Source organism: Phascolarctos cinereus, unplaced genomic scaffold (genome assembly GCF_003287225.1).
Source record: "Phascolarctos cinereus isolate Bilbo 61053 unplaced genomic scaffold, phaCin_HiC Scaffold_4;HRSCAF=312, whole genome shotgun sequence".
Lineage (NCBI taxonomy): Eukaryota > Metazoa > Chordata > Mammalia > Diprotodontia > Phascolarctidae > Phascolarctos > Phascolarctos cinereus.
In genome coordinates, this window is record NW_027555847.1 from 672,245,123 (window position 1) to 672,265,312 (window position 20,190).

Here is a 20,190-nt window from a genome sequence, read left to right on the forward strand (position 1 = left end):
CTGGCTGGCAGACCAGGAGCCCGAGGTCTCCAGCGCTCCCCACCCCAGACCCTGTCTTGGCACATAGAGAGCGAGCAGGGGAGAGAAGGGGAGCTCCAGTCCCACCCTGCTCTGCACGGTCCAGTCCCGCCCAAGCCAGGGTCACCCTCGCCTCTTCACCCACCCTTGGGTCCTCAAGGGCGCCCTCCCCTCCACTTCCACCTTCGCTCTTTGTGACGGCAATACAAGAAGGCCTCCTGGAAGAAGGCAGGCGGCCGGGCCAGGATCATGAACCACTCTGGGGGCCCGGGGTCGGGGCTGGAGGTCAATGCCTCCTTTCTGTCACTGAACCAGTCCTCCTGCCAAGAGACTGGGGCTGGGAACGGCTGTGCCAACAGCTCCGGACCGTCCGGGCCTCCGCGCCTCGTGGACGCCTGGCTGGTGCCGCTCTTCTTCGCTGCCCTCCTGGTAGTGGGGTTGGCGGGCAACTCACTAGTCATCTACGTGATCTCTAAGCACAAGCAGATGAGGACCGTCACCAACTTCTACATCGGTGAGCCGGGAGAGGAACCCTGCCCCCCATCAGGCTAAAGGGGTCCTCTTCTCTATAAGAACTCCCCTCTGGACCTGTTCCCCAAGTGATTCGGACAGGATCTCCTGCAGGGGATGCCGTGTTTCTCCTCCATTCCCAGCCCCTCGACTTTGCCCATCACTGAAGCCGGCAGCTCAGAGGCTCGGCTCGCCCTAAAGGAAGAGGGGGTGGGGTGTGCTTCCCTACTTAAGTTCATTCAGATTTCCCCAGATGAACTGGGCTGTTTAGGGGAGAAGGGAGGGCGCAGGCTCCAGACTCCAGTATCCTCAAACTGTTAACCTTGGGGGCGGGGGGTGGAGAATAGGGATGGGAAGAAGGAGAATTCATTCAAGTCCAGCCAGCCACGTCTTCCTGGACTGAAATGTGGAGTTTTGGGCCCAGTTCTGGGGCCCTATTTTAGAAGGGGAAAACTGGAGAAAATAGGGGAGAAAGAGGGACTCCATTATTGTCTTGGGAGTACTAGGAAGGGAGTACTAGGAAGAAAAGCACAGAGAAGTCCATTTTGTTTGAATATAAGGAAAAACGTCTTACCAACCAGAGCTGCCCCAAATTGAAATGGTTTGTGTGGGGACGTGGACTCCACATTGGAGGTGTCTGAAAGGAGGCTGGCTGTCCATCTGCGGGGGACGCTGAAAAGGAGATTCTTACACTGGTCAGGAGTCAGCCTCCTGAAGCCCTACTGACCTGAGTCTGTGAAGTGGGCATGGAGAAAGGACACTGTCAGGTTACAGTAATGAATAGAGAGTGTGCTGGATTTGGAGTCAGAGGGCTACAGGTTGCATCCTTACTCTATTTACTAGTTGTGTGATCTTGGGCAAGTCTTTTACCCTCTGAGTCTGTTTTTCTGTCCTTTGAATAAAGGATTTGGACTAGATGTCTCTAAGGACCCCACCCCCCTCAGCTCTGACATCTATGTTCCGTGTTGCAAAGTGTATTTTAACTCTAACTCTAAATCAATCCTACAGTCCTCTAGTAAAAACAGAGTCCTCTTGCACTGGACTGGGGATAGTGATGGATTCTGGGACCCCTTTAGGAAGCTGGGAAGCTAGATTTGTCAAGAACCAGGGACTAGCTGGCTAAGGGCACTGAAGGCAGCGCCCTAAGGCTTGGAAAAGGAAGTTGGTGGTGGGTGGACAGTACCATAGCCTGGTCCCTGTATCCTACCCAGACTTCCGGAATTCAATAGGGGAAAATGAGGTACAAGACAGTGAAAGGCCTGCCTCCTTGTTGGTGATGCCCACAGCAGTTTACAAGGAAGGCAGGGAAATCACACTCCTTTGGGGGAACTAGAAAAAGGATGCTATGTTTCCTCTTTCTGGGAGGGTTTGGCAGGGTCTTGCAAAGGAGGGCATTGCTGGGGAGAATGAGATGATTTCTGGGAGTCCCTTCCAGCTGATGAGGCAGGTTGTGATGAAACAATGTGGGGAGGGCTGATCTCTTGTTGGCAGTGTTGGGGGGACGGGTGGTAAGAACTTGAACCAGATTTGTCCTTGAGTTTACCTGTTTTCCCCACTTCCCCACCCTGTTCCCCCTCACCCCGCTCCAGCCAACTTGGCAGCCACAGACATTATCTTCCTGGTATGTTGTGTGCCCTTCACGGCTATGCTCTATCCCCTTCCCAGCTGGATCTTTGGAGAGTTCATGTGTAAGTTTGTCAGCTACATTCAGCAGGTGAGAAAGGGGGCCGCGGGGTGTCCCTGTGCAGGGGAGGGAGCTACCCTTATGGCCCTGCCCAGACTGTCCTCAAACCCCTTGGCTGCTCACTGCCTGCTCCCCACCTCCCCATTCCTCCCCTCTCCTCTCCAGCTCTTTTTCTGTTTTTCATCCCTTACTCTCCATCGCTCTCCTCTTGTATTCTGTGGCCACTCCTCACTGCCCATTTCTCCCTCCAGCTTCTTTTCTTTTGTTTTTCTTCTTTCACAATCCCCATCTGACTCTCCGCATCTTCCTGCTTATTTCTCCTCTTCACCTCTCCCAAACCCTTCTGTCTGTTTCTCTTTTCCTTTGCCTTTCTTTCTCCTTCTCTTCTGTCTCGTTCCCATCTCTACTTCTGTCTCCCTATCTGTGTCCCTATCTGTCCTCTCTTTGTCTTCCTCTTCCCCCACTTTCCTCTCTCTTCCCTGGCTGTCACTGTGTCTCTCTGTGTCACCACCAGGCTGCCTCTTCCCCTGGCTCTCTTGAGCAATCACAGTTTTTCAGTCCCTCTCTCACATTCCCTGTATCTTTGTCTCTTCAGGTTCTCTTTGCCTCTGACTGTCCATCTTCCTCTCCCTTCCATTCTGCCTCTGCCTCCTCTCTGCGTATCTCCTGTTATTATTTCCTTCTTTCCTTGTGGGTCTCCTCATTCTCTGTCTCCTTCTCTCCTTAGATCTCTATGCTTCTCCCTTTCATTTTGTCCCTTTCTTTCTCTGTCTCTCTTCTCTCTCTCTCTCTCTCTCTCTCTCTCTCTCTCTCTCTCTCTCTCTCTCTCTCTCTCTCCAATTCCCATGTTATCCATTTCTCTCTTTCTCTCTCCTCTCCCCCCCTCTCCTTCCATTTCTCCATCCCTTTCTTCCCTTCCTCCCTCCTTTGTGTTCTTCTAGGTCCCCAGTCTTTTTCCCTCCTGTAGGATGGTCCTCCCCTTTTCTTTCTGCCTTCATTTCCCTCTCTTCTCTCTTATTTACCCTTGACTCTCCCCCTCTGTGCCTTTCTCCCTTCTTCTTTCTGTCACTCAGTTCAGTTCAGTGCTCGGAGCACCTATGGATTTATGTGTGCTTTTGTGCTCACAGCTGGGTTAAGTAGGAGCCCACCTCTCCCCCTGCTTCCTTCCTCTCTCTTCCTCCCTAACACCTCCTTGTGGCAAGACTTCGGCTACATCTCTTTCCCACTCTCTCTGTCTCTTGTTTGGTATCTCTCCCTGCCTTCTGTGTTTCTCCATGTCTCTGTCTCTGCTGTCAGAGACTTCTTGCCCTGCTCTGAGCATCCTGGAGGACTGTCCCCTCCCACCTCAAGCGTCACACAAGGTAGTTTAATAATAAATCGAAGTAGACTTGAATGGTCATTTTGCTATCCTTGAGCCCTTCTTTCTCTCTTCATTCTCTCAGCACAATGGGTAGGGGCTGCTCTTTTCTCCAGTGACTGGAGGCACTTAAGGCCCAGGTCCCCACAGGAGGACCCTCCAGGGACTCTGACTCCCTCCAGGACTGTATGGGGGAACTTAGAGCCAGATTACTCTAACCTCAAGGAACCCTCCAGGGCCTCTTTCCACTCCAAGAAGTCTTAAGGCTATTGGAAAGGTGATGGTAGACTGAAAGGAAACTAGGGCCATTCTCCCAACCTACTTGCCCTAAAAATAGAATCCTTTAGTCATAGTGGATGAGCACTGGGCCTGGGATAAGAATGTCCTAAGTTCAATCCTGCCTCAGATACTTACTTTGTTTTGTGACTCTAGGCAAGTCACTTAACTGCTGTTTGCCTCAACTGTAAACTGGGGATAATAATAGCACCTCCCAGGATGTAGTAAGAATCAAATGACACATCTGTGAAGAGCTTATATACAGAAGGCACTTAATAAATGCTTATTCCCTTCCCTTCCTTTCCTCTAGACCCTAGGGGGATGGGGGGGTGCCCAGGAAGACATGATCCAGGGAAGGCTGCATGATGCTGAGGGAGGTGGACTTCAGATGAACGTAGGTGACATATAGTGACCAGAAAGGGAGGGGAGACAAGGAAGTATTTAACCAGGGAGAGGCACCACAGATCTGGAAGTGGGAGAAGGGGGAAATGAAGCATAGGAAAAGGTGATGTCCACAGCCAAGAGGAGGGGTTGGGGGAGGGCTGGGGCCAGATTGTGGAATCAAGGCCTGGGAGAATGGGGGTTGAGACGGAGGAGCAAAGGATAATGACAAGGAAATGAGAAAAGTGCTGGAGGTGGGCATGGCTGAGGGAGGGCAGGAATTAATAATTATCCAATAATTGGAGGGGAAAATAATATTCTTAAATAATTCTTAAATTCTTAAATAATAACAATTTAAATAAAATAAAAAATTAAAACATTCTTAAATAATAATAATTTTTAAAAAGAACTATCCCAAAGTGGGGTGGGCCCCCTTAGGAGGTGTTGAGATCCTTTTCTTTGGAGCTCTTAAAGGAGAAAGGGGATGATGACTTGTCTGAGATGCTGTAGAGGGACCATTTATTCAGGGTTGGCCTCAGCCATCTCTGAGGTCCCTTCCCACTGGGAGATCCTCTAATAGTTGGGGGTGGGGTAGGGCACAGGGACATCAGGAATGGAAGAGAAAGACTGGGGGTACCTGGGCCATCCCTGCTCTTTCCAGGTGTCCGTCCAGGCTACTTGTGTTACTCTGACAGCCATGAGTGTGGACCGCTGGTACGTCACCGTGTTCCCCCTGCGCTCCCTACGCTACCGTACCCTCCGGCTGGCCTTTGCTGTGAGCCTGGGCATCTGGGTTGGTAAGTGCTCAGGGCCTTGGGGAGGCTGCCCCAGAAGTGATTGAGGCTGCCAGGTTTTGTTATGGAGCGGGGGTAGAGACAGAGTATCAGAGACGTGAGCACAGAGCCTCTTCCTGGAGGTCTGGTGAAGCACCCCAGGCTGGGGTTCTGACCTCGCCTGATGTGAGTCAGCTGCTAAGGTCCTAGCTCCCACTGGAGCAGAACTAGGGGATCACGGCCCCAGAGTTTCACTCATAGTCATTATTCAAACTCATGTATCCTCAGCATTCTTACATTGCTTCTCTGATTTGGAGGAAAATCCCTGCTACTTATTAACTGTGTGACGTTGGACAAAGTCACTTCCCTTCTCTGGACCTCAGTTTTCCCATCTGTAAAATGACAAAGAACTTGAGATCCTGCCTGATTTCACGAAGGAAAAGGCAGCCTCCACCCTTTGTTTTTTTATTTAAAAATTTTTTAAATTAATTTATTTTGATTTATCAACAATCACTTCTGTAAACTTTTGAGTTTTTAATTTTTCTCCTCCTCCCTCCCCACCTCCCTCCCCAATGTGATATAGCAGCCTCCACCCTTTGGACTGGGAGGACGGGGAGAGAAAGAGGGACACAGTGGGAGTGGGATGACCGTTCAATTCAACTTTAGGAAAGGGTTGATTTCTCCCCATGCCAGGGTCCTTCCTGGTGTCCATCCCTGTGCCCATGTACAACCGCCTCACCGAGGGCTACTGGTTTGGGCCACAGACATACTGCATCGAGGTGTTCCCATCTGTGACCCACGAGCGCGCCTTCATCCTATACAACTTTCTGGCCGTCTACCTGCTGCCTCTGCTGACTCTCTGTGTCTGCTACGCTGCCATGTTGTTCCAGATGGGACGGCCCACTGTCGAGCCAGTGGCTGACAATAACTACCAGGTGTGCCTGGCCCTCCCTCCAGCCCCACATGGGTGCTGGGGAGAATAGAGAAGGGGGCAGGTGATGCAACCCTGCCCTCAGCAAGCCCCTCTGGGATGTACAACAGGGGTATTCAGGAGCCTGAGAAATCACTGAGTCCACCCCAGCCCCCAGACAAAGGAAACTGAGCCCCAGAGGTGCCATGTTCAATGTTGTGCAGGTAGTGAGAAGCAGAGCAGAAGTAAGAGTAGAATCTTCTGACTCCAAACCATCCCCAGGATATCATCACAGAAGTAGAATGAACTGCCCCCTTGATAAGGTAATAAATTCCCCATTATTATAGTTTTTCTAGGGCTAGAGAGACCCTGTTTTCCAGCCTTATCCTTTCACAGATGAAGAAACTTTGGCAGGAACTTGCCCAGGGTAACACAGCTAGTGAGTGTCAGAAGCACTTTTCGAACCCAGTTCTTCCTTACCCCAAGCCTGGTTCTCTGTTGGCTAGGGCATGCTACCTTCAAGCAAAGACTGCATGACTCTTTCTCAGGGAGACTGTAGAGAGCATTTCTGTTCAGGTTCGAGGACTACATAGTTTCTGAGTTCCCTTCCAATATCGAGATTCTGGGGGCCTGAAGTGATTTAGAAAAAAATAAGCTTTATCAGTAACAGTCCCCTGAAGGCTACCCCAGTATGAGAAGGTCAGACTCCTGACCCTCACTTTCTCTTGCATCATCAGGCCTCAGGCTGTGGCTCAGTGGAACTATCTGTTGAAGTATGGCTAGATAGCACAGTGGATAGAGTACAGGACCTGGAGTCAGGAAGATTTGAGGTCAAATCCTGCCTTCCACACTTATTAGCTGTACGACCCTGAGCAAATGACTTAGCCTCTCTTTTCTTTATCTGTAAAATGGGGATAATAACAGCACCCCCCTTCCAGGGTTGATGTGAAGATAAAATGATATAACATTTGCAAATCTTAAAAGCACTACGTAAATGTTCACGATCATCATTATTATTACTATTATCCATATTCTTCCTCTCCCCTAAGCTGGGGTTCCGATGTGACCGATGTTGAGAAAACAGCTAGGGCTCTGCCTATGCCTGGGTGCCCCAGGGAAGCGAAAAGTCTTATAGCAGGCAAGAGGTCTATGACTTATCCAAGGTCTCTCAGGTGGCATGTAATAGAATACAGATTTGAACTCAGGGCTTTGAACTCCTTCATTTCCTCATGCCAGGCTGCCTGTGACCTTCTCTGTGGGTCCTTCTTTAGATCTTGGTTTACTCATCAGTAGGCAGCCCGACACCCAGAAGGTCTCCCCAATGCTCCCACCCACAAACACTGCCAGTCCCCATTCTCTGACCAGGCTCCCAAGACCCAGCATTGCAGGGCTCAGCCTGTGGATGATGGGGCAGAATCTCCCTAGAGACAGCTATCACCTTCTACATCACACATCCTTGCCCCAGAACTTTTGAGGAGCGGATGAGTGAGGAAGTGTGAAGTATCACTGGGTCTGGGTTGGAAGGGCCCTTCAACTCTAGAAAGCCTAGCTCACCAAGGGCAACAAGTGTCCCTTTGTAACAGGGGCACCCCTCACCAACGTCCCTACCAAATGGTCATCCTTTCCAACAATGAGCAGTGGCCAAAAGAGGAATGTGTTCAAAGGGAGGGAGTTCTCAAATACTAGAAGCCTTAAAGAGGAGGCCATGTTGGCCATTGTTGGAAAGTTTGGAATCAAGCTGGGAATGTATCTCTCTGCAACACACTGGCCTCAGTTCTGCCCTTGGGCCACACAGAACGGTCTAATCCCCACTCCTCGTGATGGCCCTCCAAACACAAGGACAGCACATGTGTCTCCCCAAGTCATCTCTTCCCCAGGTTAAACGCCTTCAGTCCCTATGATTGATCCTTGCATGGTCCTTGTATGGCAAGGTCTACACTCCTCTGGATGGAAGGAGTGAGGGTGTGAGGAGGGGGCAGTACTGGTTAGGAGCTCTGTTTAACAGCCTCTGTGGCTTATGCTTCTCTCCTGTCTTCTTCCTCTATCTCTCACTTTCTCCCTCTCTTCTTCTCTCCTTCATCCTTTCCACCCTCCTTCCTTTCTTCCATCCTTCTCTCCATGCTTGTATCATTCCTGCTTTCTTTACTTCCTTTGGTCCCTCTCTCCATCTTTCCTTTCCTCCCTCTATTCTTCCCCTCATCTCCTGTACTCATCCTTCCTCCTCCTCCTTACATCTTCTCTATCCATCTATCTCTTCTCATTATTACTCCCTCCTATTGCTTCTGCCTTCTATTCCTCTTTCCATTCATCCCTACTTCTTTCTTCCATCCCTCCTTCCTTCCATTCATCTCCTCTACCTCTCCATTCTTTCCATCTCTTCTATCCATCTCTCCTTCCTTCCATCTCCTTTATCCATTCTTATTCCTTCCTTCCTTTCCCATCTCCTCTACACATCTCTTCTATTTCCTCCATCTATCCCTCCTTCCTTCTACCCCTACCCTCTATTCTTTTCTTGATCTATTCCTCCCTTCTTCCATCCATCTCCTCTATTATCCCTCCTTTTTGTCCCTCCTCCTATCTCTCCTTCTAACCTTCCTTTCACTCTTCCTTCTATGTCCTTTACCTATCCTTCCATCTTTCCACATCTCCTTTATACATCTGTCCCTTCTTTCATCTCTTATGTTCATTCTTTTCTCCTTCCATCCATCTTCTCTCTCCATCCCTCCTGCCTTCCATCTATGCCCTCTATCTATCCTTACATCCATCCATCCATCTCCTCCATCCATCCCTCCCTCTTTCCATCTCCTTTATCCTTCTATTCCTCCTTCCTTCCATCCATTCCTCTATCCTATTCCTCCTTCCACCTATGCCCTCCATTCCTCCCTCCTTCCATCCATCCCCTCTATCCCTCCTTCTATCCATTTCCTCTACCCATCCCTCCCTCCTTCCATCCCCTTTATCCTTCTTTCTTCCTTCCATCAATCTCCTCCATTCCTCCTTCCTTCATCCATTCCTTTATCTTATCCCTCCTTCCATCTATCTCTTCTATGCCTCTCTCCTTCCATCCATACCCTTTATCTATCCTTCCTTCTATCTCCTCCATCCATCCACCCATGCACCCACCCTTCCATCCCCTTTATCCTTCCATTCCTCCTTCCATCCATCTCCATCATTCCTCCTTCATTCCATCTGTTCCTTTATCCCATTCCTCCTTCCATCCATCTCCTCCTCCCTTCCTCATTCCATCCACCTCCCCCTGCCTGTCCTCTACCTGCTGCTTTCCCTTCTCCTTTTTCCTCTCCTGGGCTCAGGTGCAACTGCTCACAGAACGTTCGGAGGCCACGCGGGCTCGGGTGTCCCGCCTGGTGGCCGCTATTGTGCTGCTTTTTGCTGTGTGCTGGGGCCCCATTCAGTTCTACATCCTCCTCCAGGCCTTCAGTCCTGGCTTCCAACGTGACTTTGCTGCCTACAAGGTGAAGATCTGGGCGCACTGCATGTCCTACAGTAACTCCTCCCTCAACCCCATGCTTTATGCCTTCCTGGGAGCCAACTTCCGCAAGGCCTTCCATAAGGTCTGTCCTTTGGCTGGGTGTGTGGGCAGTGCCAGTGTCCCCAGCACCAACCTCCATACCGAGCTGCACTTTGTGTCCCCTGGACCCCCAGCCTCGCTCCGCCAGCCCCAGCCGGAGGGAGAGGCCCCAGTCCCAGTGGTCCAGTGAGGCCCCATGGTCTGCAGGCATTGTTTTAGAGAAGGGCAGCCCCATCCTGGAACCAACCAACCACTCACTCACTACATAGGCCTTGAGCCTCCTGACTGATAGACTCTCTGCCAGAGGCTGTAGGACAGACAGCCAAGGATCTGGGCCTCAGAGAACTCCCAGTCTAGCAGGAAAGACAAGATTCACTTAAAGGAAATCCGAACAGGAAGACCCCTACCCAGTACTAGGTGGTTGGTTCAGATTCTAAAGCCTAGAACTGCAGAGCCTTGGAAGGAGCCACTTAACTCACCTTTTCTCCCCAATTGCAAATGCCCCTCACTCTGCTCCCATTACTTGGTATATAGTTTTGTATGTATATGTCTGTGTTTATATTGTTTCCTACCCCCTCCCAATAGATCATATGTTCCTTGAAGGCAGATAATGCTTCGTTTGTTTGTCTTTGTATTCCTAGAGCCTAGTATAGTATTAGGCACACAGTAGGCATTTAATTTATGCTTTCTTATGGAATGAATGAATGATATGGAAGGGGGAAGAGGCCAGAGAGAGGAGGGAACTTGTCCATGGGACACATTCCACGTACATATGGGAGTCGATGACATTTCCAAGGCAAGAACCCAAGTCTCTGGGCTCCCAATCTAGGGTTCTTTCAGATACAGATGTTCACCCAGTGGTGGAATGCACCCCTCCCGCCTCCCCCCAAAAAGAGGTCAAAATCTTAAGAAATCAGGGCTGCAGTGTCGCAATGTGCCACTAGATGTCACTGTTGGCTCACCGAAAATCTTCCAGAGGCCGGTCCAGGCGCTGTCCCAAGAAATGTGGAAAGATGTTCCTCCCTGGCTCCCAGAGCCCATGCGGAGCCCCCAGGGCATACACAGGAGTTTGGGCTCCCACTAAGCTTCTTCCTAAGGGTTCTCCGTCCTTGTCACTTCAGCCAGACAGCAGGTAAGGGTAACACATGGCAAATTCCATTTTCATCTGCATTTGGACAGCTCCCTGGGTTCGAAGCCCTTCTCTAGCACCAAGGATCTTAGGAATGCCAGACCCTCAACAGCAGCATGCTTCCCACCCATCCCCCTCTCAGCCTGTGTTTGTGGAATGAATAAATGAGTGCATTGCAATGGAATCCTGGGCGAGTCACTTAACGTTTCTGGGTCTCAGGCAGGAGGATACTAAGAGGCTTGGACCTCCTCTGGGGTCTAAGGGACTCAGATGCGACCCAGACCTCTATGTCAACGCCTCGGTGTGTTGTGCGTACAGGGACAGAGGGAGCTGGCCCAAGGAAAGGGAAGGATCAAATGAGATAATCTATGAAAAGTGATTTGCAAACATATCATTTGTGTTGAGTTATCTGGAGGAGGAAGTTTGTTCATGCGCTCTGGGGAAGTCACCAGCCTGCCTCGCCTGGGTGGTGGGACGAGCCCTCCTTTGCTTGGGCTGTTTGCTGGCCACTGGAGAGGGGAGGTTGGGATGGTGGGTCAGACAGGAGGGAGGGAGGGATAGAGGAGGGCACAAGATAGGGAGAGTGGGAAGCAGGCTGGGAAGAGACCAAGCAAGGAGATTGTAGAAAGGATCCCACAGGCAATGTGGTTCAACAGAAGACAAGCATAGGATGTCAGAGCTAGCATGGACCTTAGAATATAGAATATTAGAGCTGGGCTGGGCTTTCAGAGTTGACCTGGTCTGATCCCTAGAGACTTGCCCAAGGTCACGCAGTTAGTAAGTAGGATCATAGCTTTATAGCCAGATAAGGACCTCAAAAATCATTGAATCCAATGCCCTCCTTTTATCAGTGAAGAAACTGAGGCAAGTCAAGTGACTTGCCTAAGGTCACACAGCTAGCAAGCAGAAGGGCCAGGATCCAAGCCCAGATTCGCTGACTACAGATCTGTTCTATTTCCACTTACCTCGGTGGAAGGCTATCATGCCCATTTTGCGGATGAAGAAACTGAGGCCCAAACATAGAAAATGGTTTGCCTCAAGTCACTGAGCGAGTCAGCAGACACCTACTTGCTCATCCAGCCCAGGCTCTTTTCCCTCCAGGGCCTGTCAGTGGGTCTTCCCAAGGGCCACTCCACCCATTATGGTCTGTGGTCCTTTGGACTTTTGGCACCCTGGGAAGTGATGGGATCAGCTGTCAGGCTGTTTATAAATTCCCATCTCGGGACTCCCTCTCTGTGAAGTCAGTCTGGCCCCAGGTTATAAATAGAGAGGGCGCCACCCTGTCCCCACCCTCATCTATGGAGACAGCTGTGTATTTATATAGCACTCAATTTCACTGATGGCCCTGATGCTGTCCCCACCCCCACTTCATAGCCTAAGCTCAGAGAGGGAGGTGTCCCAACCTGGGACTGCACAGCCACTGTTTACACCTCGTCTCCAACTTCCAGCAGCTTTTCCCAGGAGAACGAACCCTTGGCTGAAGGTCTGAAGTCCTAGGTTTTAGTCCTTGCTTGGGGCAAATCACTTAGGACTTCTAGACTAGTGTCTTCCTGGGCTGGAAAGCAGATCACCTAGCATCTACATGCCTACTTCAGTAAAACCCTAAAGTTTGCAAAAGACTGAATAATGGATGAAGAACTCCAAGGAGACGCTAGAGTAGGTGCCACCTCCCACCCCAGAACTGCCAGAAGCCCCAAGACCATCGGAAAGGGGCCCCTAGCAAAGCTGGCATGTCCAGACTCAAGGCAGCCTTCCACCTTAACCAGAGAGTAACCAGAGGCTAGAATAGCCTGCAAGGCTCTATGTCTACAGAGGCACCAAGAGCAGAGCAGAGGGCTCCCCAAAATGACCAGAAGGGGGACCTTGCAAATAAGCCCTGGACAGCTGTAGGCTTAGACACTGCCTGGCACTCATACAGGGGTTCAGCCTAGGCCCAGGGGCCTTGAGGTCCCTCACACTGTCCTGAAATGCCAGAGAGAGCCCTGCAGATTCAATATTCTGAACCTCAAAAATAGGGGGCAGAAACTAACCCTGGAAGGTGGAGGGAATTTAGTACAGAAACCCAGGGCCAGACCTAACCTAACCACTCCACCCTAAAGTGCAGCAGGGGCAAAGCCTGGCCTTGGAACAAGGCCCCAGCTCAGGAACTGGAGCTGAAGAGAGGAGTAAACCAAAGAAAACACCAACCAGTTTTAAAAAAAAAAAGTGATTGCAAATCTCAATATCTTCCCAAAAGGAGAGAATAATTTGCTAACAACTGTAAGCATAAAGATCCAAAGAGGGGAAAAATGGACTGTCCATAAGGATTGCATGGATACTGAGAAAAAATGAAATGAGAAAAAAATAATGAAAAAAAGTCCAGGAGGGAAAAATTGGAAGGAAAACAAATACCTTCTTCATCCCAGAAATTTGCTCTCTGAAAATTAGACTAGAGCAAAGAAAAACCAATGATTCCATGGGGTAGTCAAAAATATTGGGCCAAAATCAAAAGATGGAAAAAGTAGGAGAAAATGTACGAGGTTTGATATCAAAAAACGCCTAACCCTGAAAACAAGTCAAGGGGAGAAATTTTAAGAATCATGGGACTCCTTAAAAAATATAATAAAAACAAATCCTACTATATTTCAAGAAATCAAAAATGAAACCTGCCCAGATCTATTAGTACTTGAAGATAAGTCATGTAGGCTCTCTGCCAGGCTTCTAGTTCCTCATCTGTAAAAGGTCAGAAGTTGATAAATGCATGTAAACACAAAGGTGTTGAAATCATCCCCATTTGACAGAAGAAGAAACTGAGACATAGAAAAGGGAAGTCACTCAGCAAGACAAAGGCAGGATCAGGCTGAGAACCCAGGCCTCCCAATTCCCAGCCTAGGATTCTTTCCACTGTATTCTCATGCCTTTCAAACGGGCTTTTAAAAATTGGCCAACTCAGTGTGAAAGAGATGAGTATGGGGGAAGGGAGGACATATCTGGACAGGGTAGGTTTATTTTTAAGAATCTTACAGTGTCAGAGCTGGAGGGGACCTTAGACCAATTCCCTTGGTTTACAGATGGGGAAACTGAGACTTGAGAAATTAAAGGCACACACTGAAGGCCAGGCCTTCAGACTCCTAGCCTGGGCTCTCTGGATCTGCTCTATATCGCAGTATAGTGGGTCAAGAAATCATTGAGAAACTCTAGCGTGTGACTTCCTCCACCCCAGATCTGCACAGGGGCTCAGCCAGAAGCCCCAAGGCAATAGGAAAGGGAGAAATCCACACCAGAGCAGGGTAGACTATCTATGGAGTCAAAGGACTTGAGTTTGAATCCTGCCATTCCAACTTAATGACCTTGGATAAGTTATATCCCTTCTCGAGGTCACCTTTCACTCCTAAACTCCCCTCACCCTAGCTCTGAGGTCCCTTTCCAGCTCTGGCTACCTAAGAGGAGCTAAGACCATTCACTTCTCCAATCTGTTTGCCCAGAGCTGAATGTGGAGGGGGGTTCTGCTCCATCCACGTCTCCTCCCCCTTTTCCCTCCATTCAGAGGCTCCCACAACTCTCTTCTCTTCCCAGCCCCCCACCAGTAATCCTATCCTAGCCACCCTAAGGCAGCTCATTTGTTTATGGCCCCCTGGCAGTTTTTAGGGAGTGTCCCTAAACTCCCAGCTCCTCCCAGGGCAACAGGCTTCAGGTAACAGACTGTACACCTGGCCCTGCCCCACCCCTGCCCGAGTTGCAGCATCCATCCCAGACACTGAGCCAGGGCCATAGGGTTAACTAACCTTAAATGTCCCATTGGGGGAAGCCCAAGGAAATAAGGGGGTTCTTACACTGGACTGAGGGGCCACAGGGAATTCTGGAGCTTAGAGCTATGGGCTAACTAGCTCTGGGCACACTCTGTCCCACCAACTCCCCAAACAGGTTGAACTGGCTAAGAAATGATAGATTCAAAGAGCACAGAATATTAGAAGATCCTTATAACATAGAACCTGTAATGTCAAGGTTGGGAGGCATTCAATGACCTATGCTGAAGATTCTCAAATCTACCTGTCCAGCCCCAAACTCCGCTGATCTCCAGTCTCCCATCTCCGATTGCCCACTGGACATCCCAAAATGGATGTTCCTTAGTCATCTTCAACTCATTATGAACAAAATTCACCTCATTATCTTTCTCCTCAAACCCTCTCCCCTTCCAAATTTCCCTGTTACTGTTGGGGGCACCACCATCCTCTCAGTCCTCCAGGCTCCCAACACAGAAGTCAGCCTAGATTTCCCCATTCTCTCTCACCGTCTCCCTACCCCATATCCAAGCTGTTGCTGAGGTCTGTTGATTTCAGCTCTACCCCATCTATCAGATATGTCCCCTTCTCTCCTCTAACACTGGCATTACCGTGGTGTAGGCCCTCATTACCTCACACCTGGACTAGTGCAATAGCTGCTGGGGTGGGGGCTCTGCCTACTTCAAGTCTCCCCCACTCCCCCATCCTCCATTTGGCAGCCAAAGGGATTTTCCTAAAGCTCAGGTCCAACCATGTCATCCCCTGCTGAATAAACTCCAGTGAATTTCCCCAATCACCTCTAGGATCAAATCAAAATCCTCTCTGTGGCATTCAATCCCCTTCAATACCCAGCCCCCTTCTATCTTTCCAGTCTCTTACACCTTATACCCCCACTACACTCTTTTTTTTAAAGTATTTTTCCCAATTACGTGTTAAGACAATTTTTAGAATTCGTTTTTACAATAAGTTCCAAATTTTTCTCCCTCCCTCCCATCTTCCTAAAATGGTTGGCAATTTGATTAAGGTTACACATGCGCTATCACGTAAAATGTTATTTCCATAATAGTCACACTTGTGAAAGAAGAAACAGATCAAAAGGAAAAAAACACAAAAAAGAATAAAGTAAATAAAAATAATGTACTTTAATCTGCATTCAGAGTCCATCAGTTGTGCTATCCGTCTAGATGTGGATAGCATTTTCCTTTGTGAGTCCTTTGTACCTGCCTTAGATCACTGTGTTGTGAGAAGAGCTGAGTTGTTCATTGTTGGTCATTACACAATGTTACTGATATTGTATACAATGTTTTCCTGGTTCTGCTCATTTTGCTTTGCATCAGTTTGAACAAGACTTTCCAAGTTTTTCTGAAATCTGCCCATTCATTATTTCTTACAGCACAGTAGTATTCTATTACATTCATAAACCACAGCTTATTTAGCCTTTTCCCAATTGATGGGACATCCCTCAATTTCCAATATTTTGCCACCACAAAAAAAGACTGCTACTTTTGCATATGTAGGTCCTTTTCCCTTTTTTAAATAATCTCTTTGGAATACAGATCTAGTAGTGGTATTGCTGGATCACAATCTGGTTGGACTTTGGGCATAGTTCCAAATTGCTCTCCAGAATGGTTGGATCAGTTCATAGCTCTACCAACAGTGTATTAGCATCCTAATTTTCCCACACTCTCACCAATATTTATCATTTTCCTTTGTCATATTAGCTGATCTGATAGGTGTAAGCTGGTACTTCAGAGCTGTTTTAATTTCCATTTCTCTAATCAAAATGATTTAGAACACTTCTTCATATGCCTATAGATAGCTTTGATTTCTTCATTTGAAAACTGCCTGTTTATATCCTTTGACCATTTATCAATGGGGAATGGCTTATATTCTTATAAATTTGACTCAGTTCTCTATATATTTAAGAAATGAGGTCTTTATCAGAGACACCTGCTATAAAGATTGTTTCCAGCTTTCTGCTTTCCATCTAATCTTTGTTGCATTAGTTTTGTTTGTACAAAAGCTTTTTATTTTAATATAATTGAAATTATCTATTTTACCTTTTATAATGCTCTTTTTTTTTAAGGCAATTGGGGTTAAGTGACTTGCCCAGGATCACACAGCTAGTAAGTGTCAAGTGTTTGATCTGAGGCTGGATTTGAACTCAGGTCCTCCTGACTTCAGGGCCGGTGCTTTATCCACTGTGCCACCTAGCTGTCCCTTGTAATGCTCTTTACCTCTTGTTTGGTCATGAATTCTTCCTTCCTCCATAGATCTGACAGGCAGACTATTCCTTGCTCTTCTAGTTTGCCTGTGGTGTCACCTTTTATGTCTAAATCATGTACCCCTTTTTGACCTTACCTTGGTATGTGGTGTGAGATATCTACTTTGTATCCTACTATTTTCCAGTTTTCCCAGCAGTTTTTGTCAAATAATGAGTTTTTATCCAAAAGTAGGGTCTTTGGGTTTATCAAACATTAGGTTACTATGGTCATTGACTACTGTATCTTGTGTGCCTAATCTATTCCACTGATCCACCATTCTATTTCTTAGCCAATACCAAGTAGTTTTGGTGATTACCACTTTATAATTGCCAGGCCAACTTCCTTTGTATTTCTTTCTCCATTAATTTCTTTGACATTCTTGACCTTTTCTTCTTCCAGACAACTTTTGTTGTTATTTTTTCTAGCTCTGTCAAATAATTTTTGATAGATTAATTGGTATGGACCTGAAGAAGTAAATTAGTTTAGGCAGAATTATCATTTTTATTATATTGGCTCAGCCTACCCAAGAGCAACTGACATTTTTCCAATTGTTTAGATCTGACTTTATTTGTGTAATAAGTGTTTTATAATTGTATTCTTATAGTTCCAGGGTTTGTCTTGGCAGGTAGACTCCCAAGTATTTTATCTTGTTTACAGTTATTTTAAGTGGATTTTCTCTTTCTATCTTTTGCTGCTGGGCTTTGTTGGTCATATAAAAATGCTGATGATTTATGTGGATTTACCTTATATTCTGCAACTTTGCTAAAGTTATCAATTATTTCAAGTAGTTTTTTAATTGATTCTCCAGGGTTCTATCATCTGCAGAGTGATAGTTTTGTTTCCTCATTGCCTATTCTAACACCTTCAATTTCTTTTTCTTCTCTTGTTGCTATAGCTAACATTTCTAGTACTGTATTGAATAATAGTGGTAATAATGGGCATCCTTGCTCAACTCTGATCTTATTGGGAAGGCTTCTAGCTTATTCCCATTACAGATAATGCTTGCTGGTGGTTTTAAATAGATATTGTTTATCATTTTAAGAAATACTCTCTTTATTCCTATGCTCTCTATTATTTTTAATAGGAATGGGTGCTATATTTTGTCAAAAGCTTTTTCAACATCTGTTTAGATAATCACATGATTTCTGTCGGTTTTGTTGTGGACTGATATCGTCAATTATGTTGAAAGTTTTCTAATATTGAACCAACTCTGCATTCCTGGTATAAATCCCACCTGGTCATAGTGTATAACCCTTGTGATTTATTGCTGTAATCTCCTTGGTAGTATTTTGTTCGAAATTTTTTCATCACTATTCATTACGGAAATTGACCTATAATTTTCTTTCTCTGTTTTAACTCTTCCCGATTTAGGTATTAGCACCATATTTGTGTCATAAAAGGAGCTTGGTAGGACTCCTTCTTCACCTATTTTTCCAAATAGTTTATATAGTATTGGAATTAATTATTCTTTAAATGTTTGGTAGAATTCACTTGCGAACTCATCCGGCCCTGGGGATTTTTTCTTAGGCAGTTCATTAATGCCTTGTTTCACCACATAGTCGTTCATCCAGGGACCTCCTTGCTGTTTCATGAACAAAACACTATCTATCTCTTGTCTCTAGGTGTTTTCCCTGGCTGCTACCAAGCCTGGAATGATCACTGTCCTCATCTCCACTTCCTGGTTTCCCTGACTTCTTCAAGTCCCAGATAAAATCCCCCTTCTCCAAGAAGACCTTCCCGATCCCCCTTAATTCCAGTGCTTTCCCTCTGTGGATTCTTCCTACTTATCCTGCATATAGCTTATTTATACATACTTGTTTACAGGTTGTCTCTCCCCCCCCCATTATATTTTGAGCACCTTGAGGACAGGTACTGTCTTTTGCCTCTTTTATATCCCCAGTGCTTAGTGCAATCCCTGACAAGCATACAGTAGGCACTTAATAAATGTTTATTGAATGACTGACTGACCTTACAACTTAGAACCTAGAATGTCAGGGTTTGGAGGGGCCTTAAAACAAAAAAGGATTTGAGAGCTGTAACCTCAATGTTAAGAGAGTGTGGTATAGTAAGCACATGGGACACCAGATTTAAAGTTAGGGAGACCTCAGTTCAAATTCTGCCACCCACTCTTTCTCTTTGCTCATTTTTTCTATCTGTAAAATGAGATGGGGTCAGACTGGATGACCTCTAGGGTCCCTTCTAGCACTAAGTCTGTGATTCTATGATTATAGAAGGTCAGGGTTGGGAGGGCCCTTAGAACCCAGGATGTCATCTAAGACAACTCCAAAGTTCTCATGATGGAAAATGCTGTCCACATCCAGAGAAAGAACTATGGAGTCTGAATGCGTATCAAAGCATACTATTTGCTCTTTTCTGTTGTTGCTTTTGTTTCTTCTTTTTCGTGGTTCCTCCCACGAGGATGCCCATTATTACCACAGATTGCATACTGTCCTGGGGAGGGTGGTGGGGAAGAAGGGGGAGAAAATTTTAAACTCAAAAGCTTATGGAAGTGAATGTTGAAAACTAAAAATAAATAGATAAATTTAAAAAAAGGGGGAAAGAAAGAAAGAAAGAAAGAAAGAAAGAAAGAAAGAAAGAAAGAAAGAAAGAAAGAAAGAAAGAAAGAAAGAAAGAAAGAAAGAAAGAAAGAAAGAAAGAAAGAAAGAAAGAACCCAGGATGTCAGAGCTAGAAAGGCCCTTAGAACCCAGGATGTCAGATCTGGAAAGGCCCTAAGAACATAGAATGTCAGAGCTGGGAGGCTCTGACACAAAGCATGAGATATAAAAGCTTTACCAAGATTACTCCAACTCTTTCATCCTAAAAATAATGACACTTCAGTACAACAAGGGAACACGCCTCCCTCTGAGGTCAATGCTGGACTTGAAGCTGTACTATGCTGACTCATATACAGTAGGTGCGCTGGCCAACAGAAGTTTCATCCTCCTGCCATGGGCCCACTCCCTTTGCTGCCTGAATCCCACCTCTCCATTAAGCCTCTCACCCAGGCAGTTCAATGTCCTCAAATTCATATGCTGGCCCTTCGCATGTTGCTCTTCCAGGGGAAAACTCCCTTAGTGGGTGAGTCAGGAGACACAGGGTCAGAGTTCTGAGTGATAATAGGTATATAGGTTAATAATAGCTATGTAGCACAAAGGTCTAAATACATATGTTTACTTATTCTATCCTTACAACGATCCTGTGACATGGGTGCTATCATGGTCCCCATTTTACAGATGAGGAAACTGAGTCTGAGAGTTAAGTGACTTGCCCAGGGTCACACAGTTAGTAAGTCTCTGAGACAGAATTTGAATCTAGCTCTTCCTGACTTCAAGTCCACAGTTGTTATTGCACCACCAGCTGCCTAACAGCTAAAACCTTGAACGGATCCCTTCCCCTCTCTGAGCCTCAGTCTCCTGGTCTGTAAAATGGGCTAATTATACTTCCACTACTTAGAGGGCTTTGAAAACCACTTGGCGGCATAGAAATCATAGCATCAAAGACTTGAGAACTAGTAGGGCTCCAAGAAGCTATCTAACTGAGGCCTAGAGTGCTCAAGGTCACAGAGGTGGGGAGCTGGGATCTGAATCCAGGTCCTCT

At 46.9% G+C, this 20,190-nt stretch overlaps 1 protein-coding gene across 1 annotated transcript; it reads left to right on the top strand.

Annotated features, from left to right (window-relative positions):
* The first annotated feature begins 267 nt into the window (after nucleotides 1–267).
* KISS1R (KISS1 receptor) lies at nucleotides 268–10,269 on the top strand. The gene is made up of 5 exons (XM_020969300.2): nucleotides 268–532; nucleotides 2,118–2,242; nucleotides 4,888–5,023; nucleotides 5,693–5,934; nucleotides 9,221–10,269. The coding sequence occupies exons 1-5, from the start codon at nucleotides 268–270 to the stop codon at nucleotides 9,626–9,628; spliced, it is 1,176 nt and encodes a 391-aa protein (XP_020824959.1). The 3' UTR covers nucleotides 9,629–10,269.
* The last annotated feature ends 9,921 nt before the right edge of the window (nucleotides 10,270–20,190 follow it).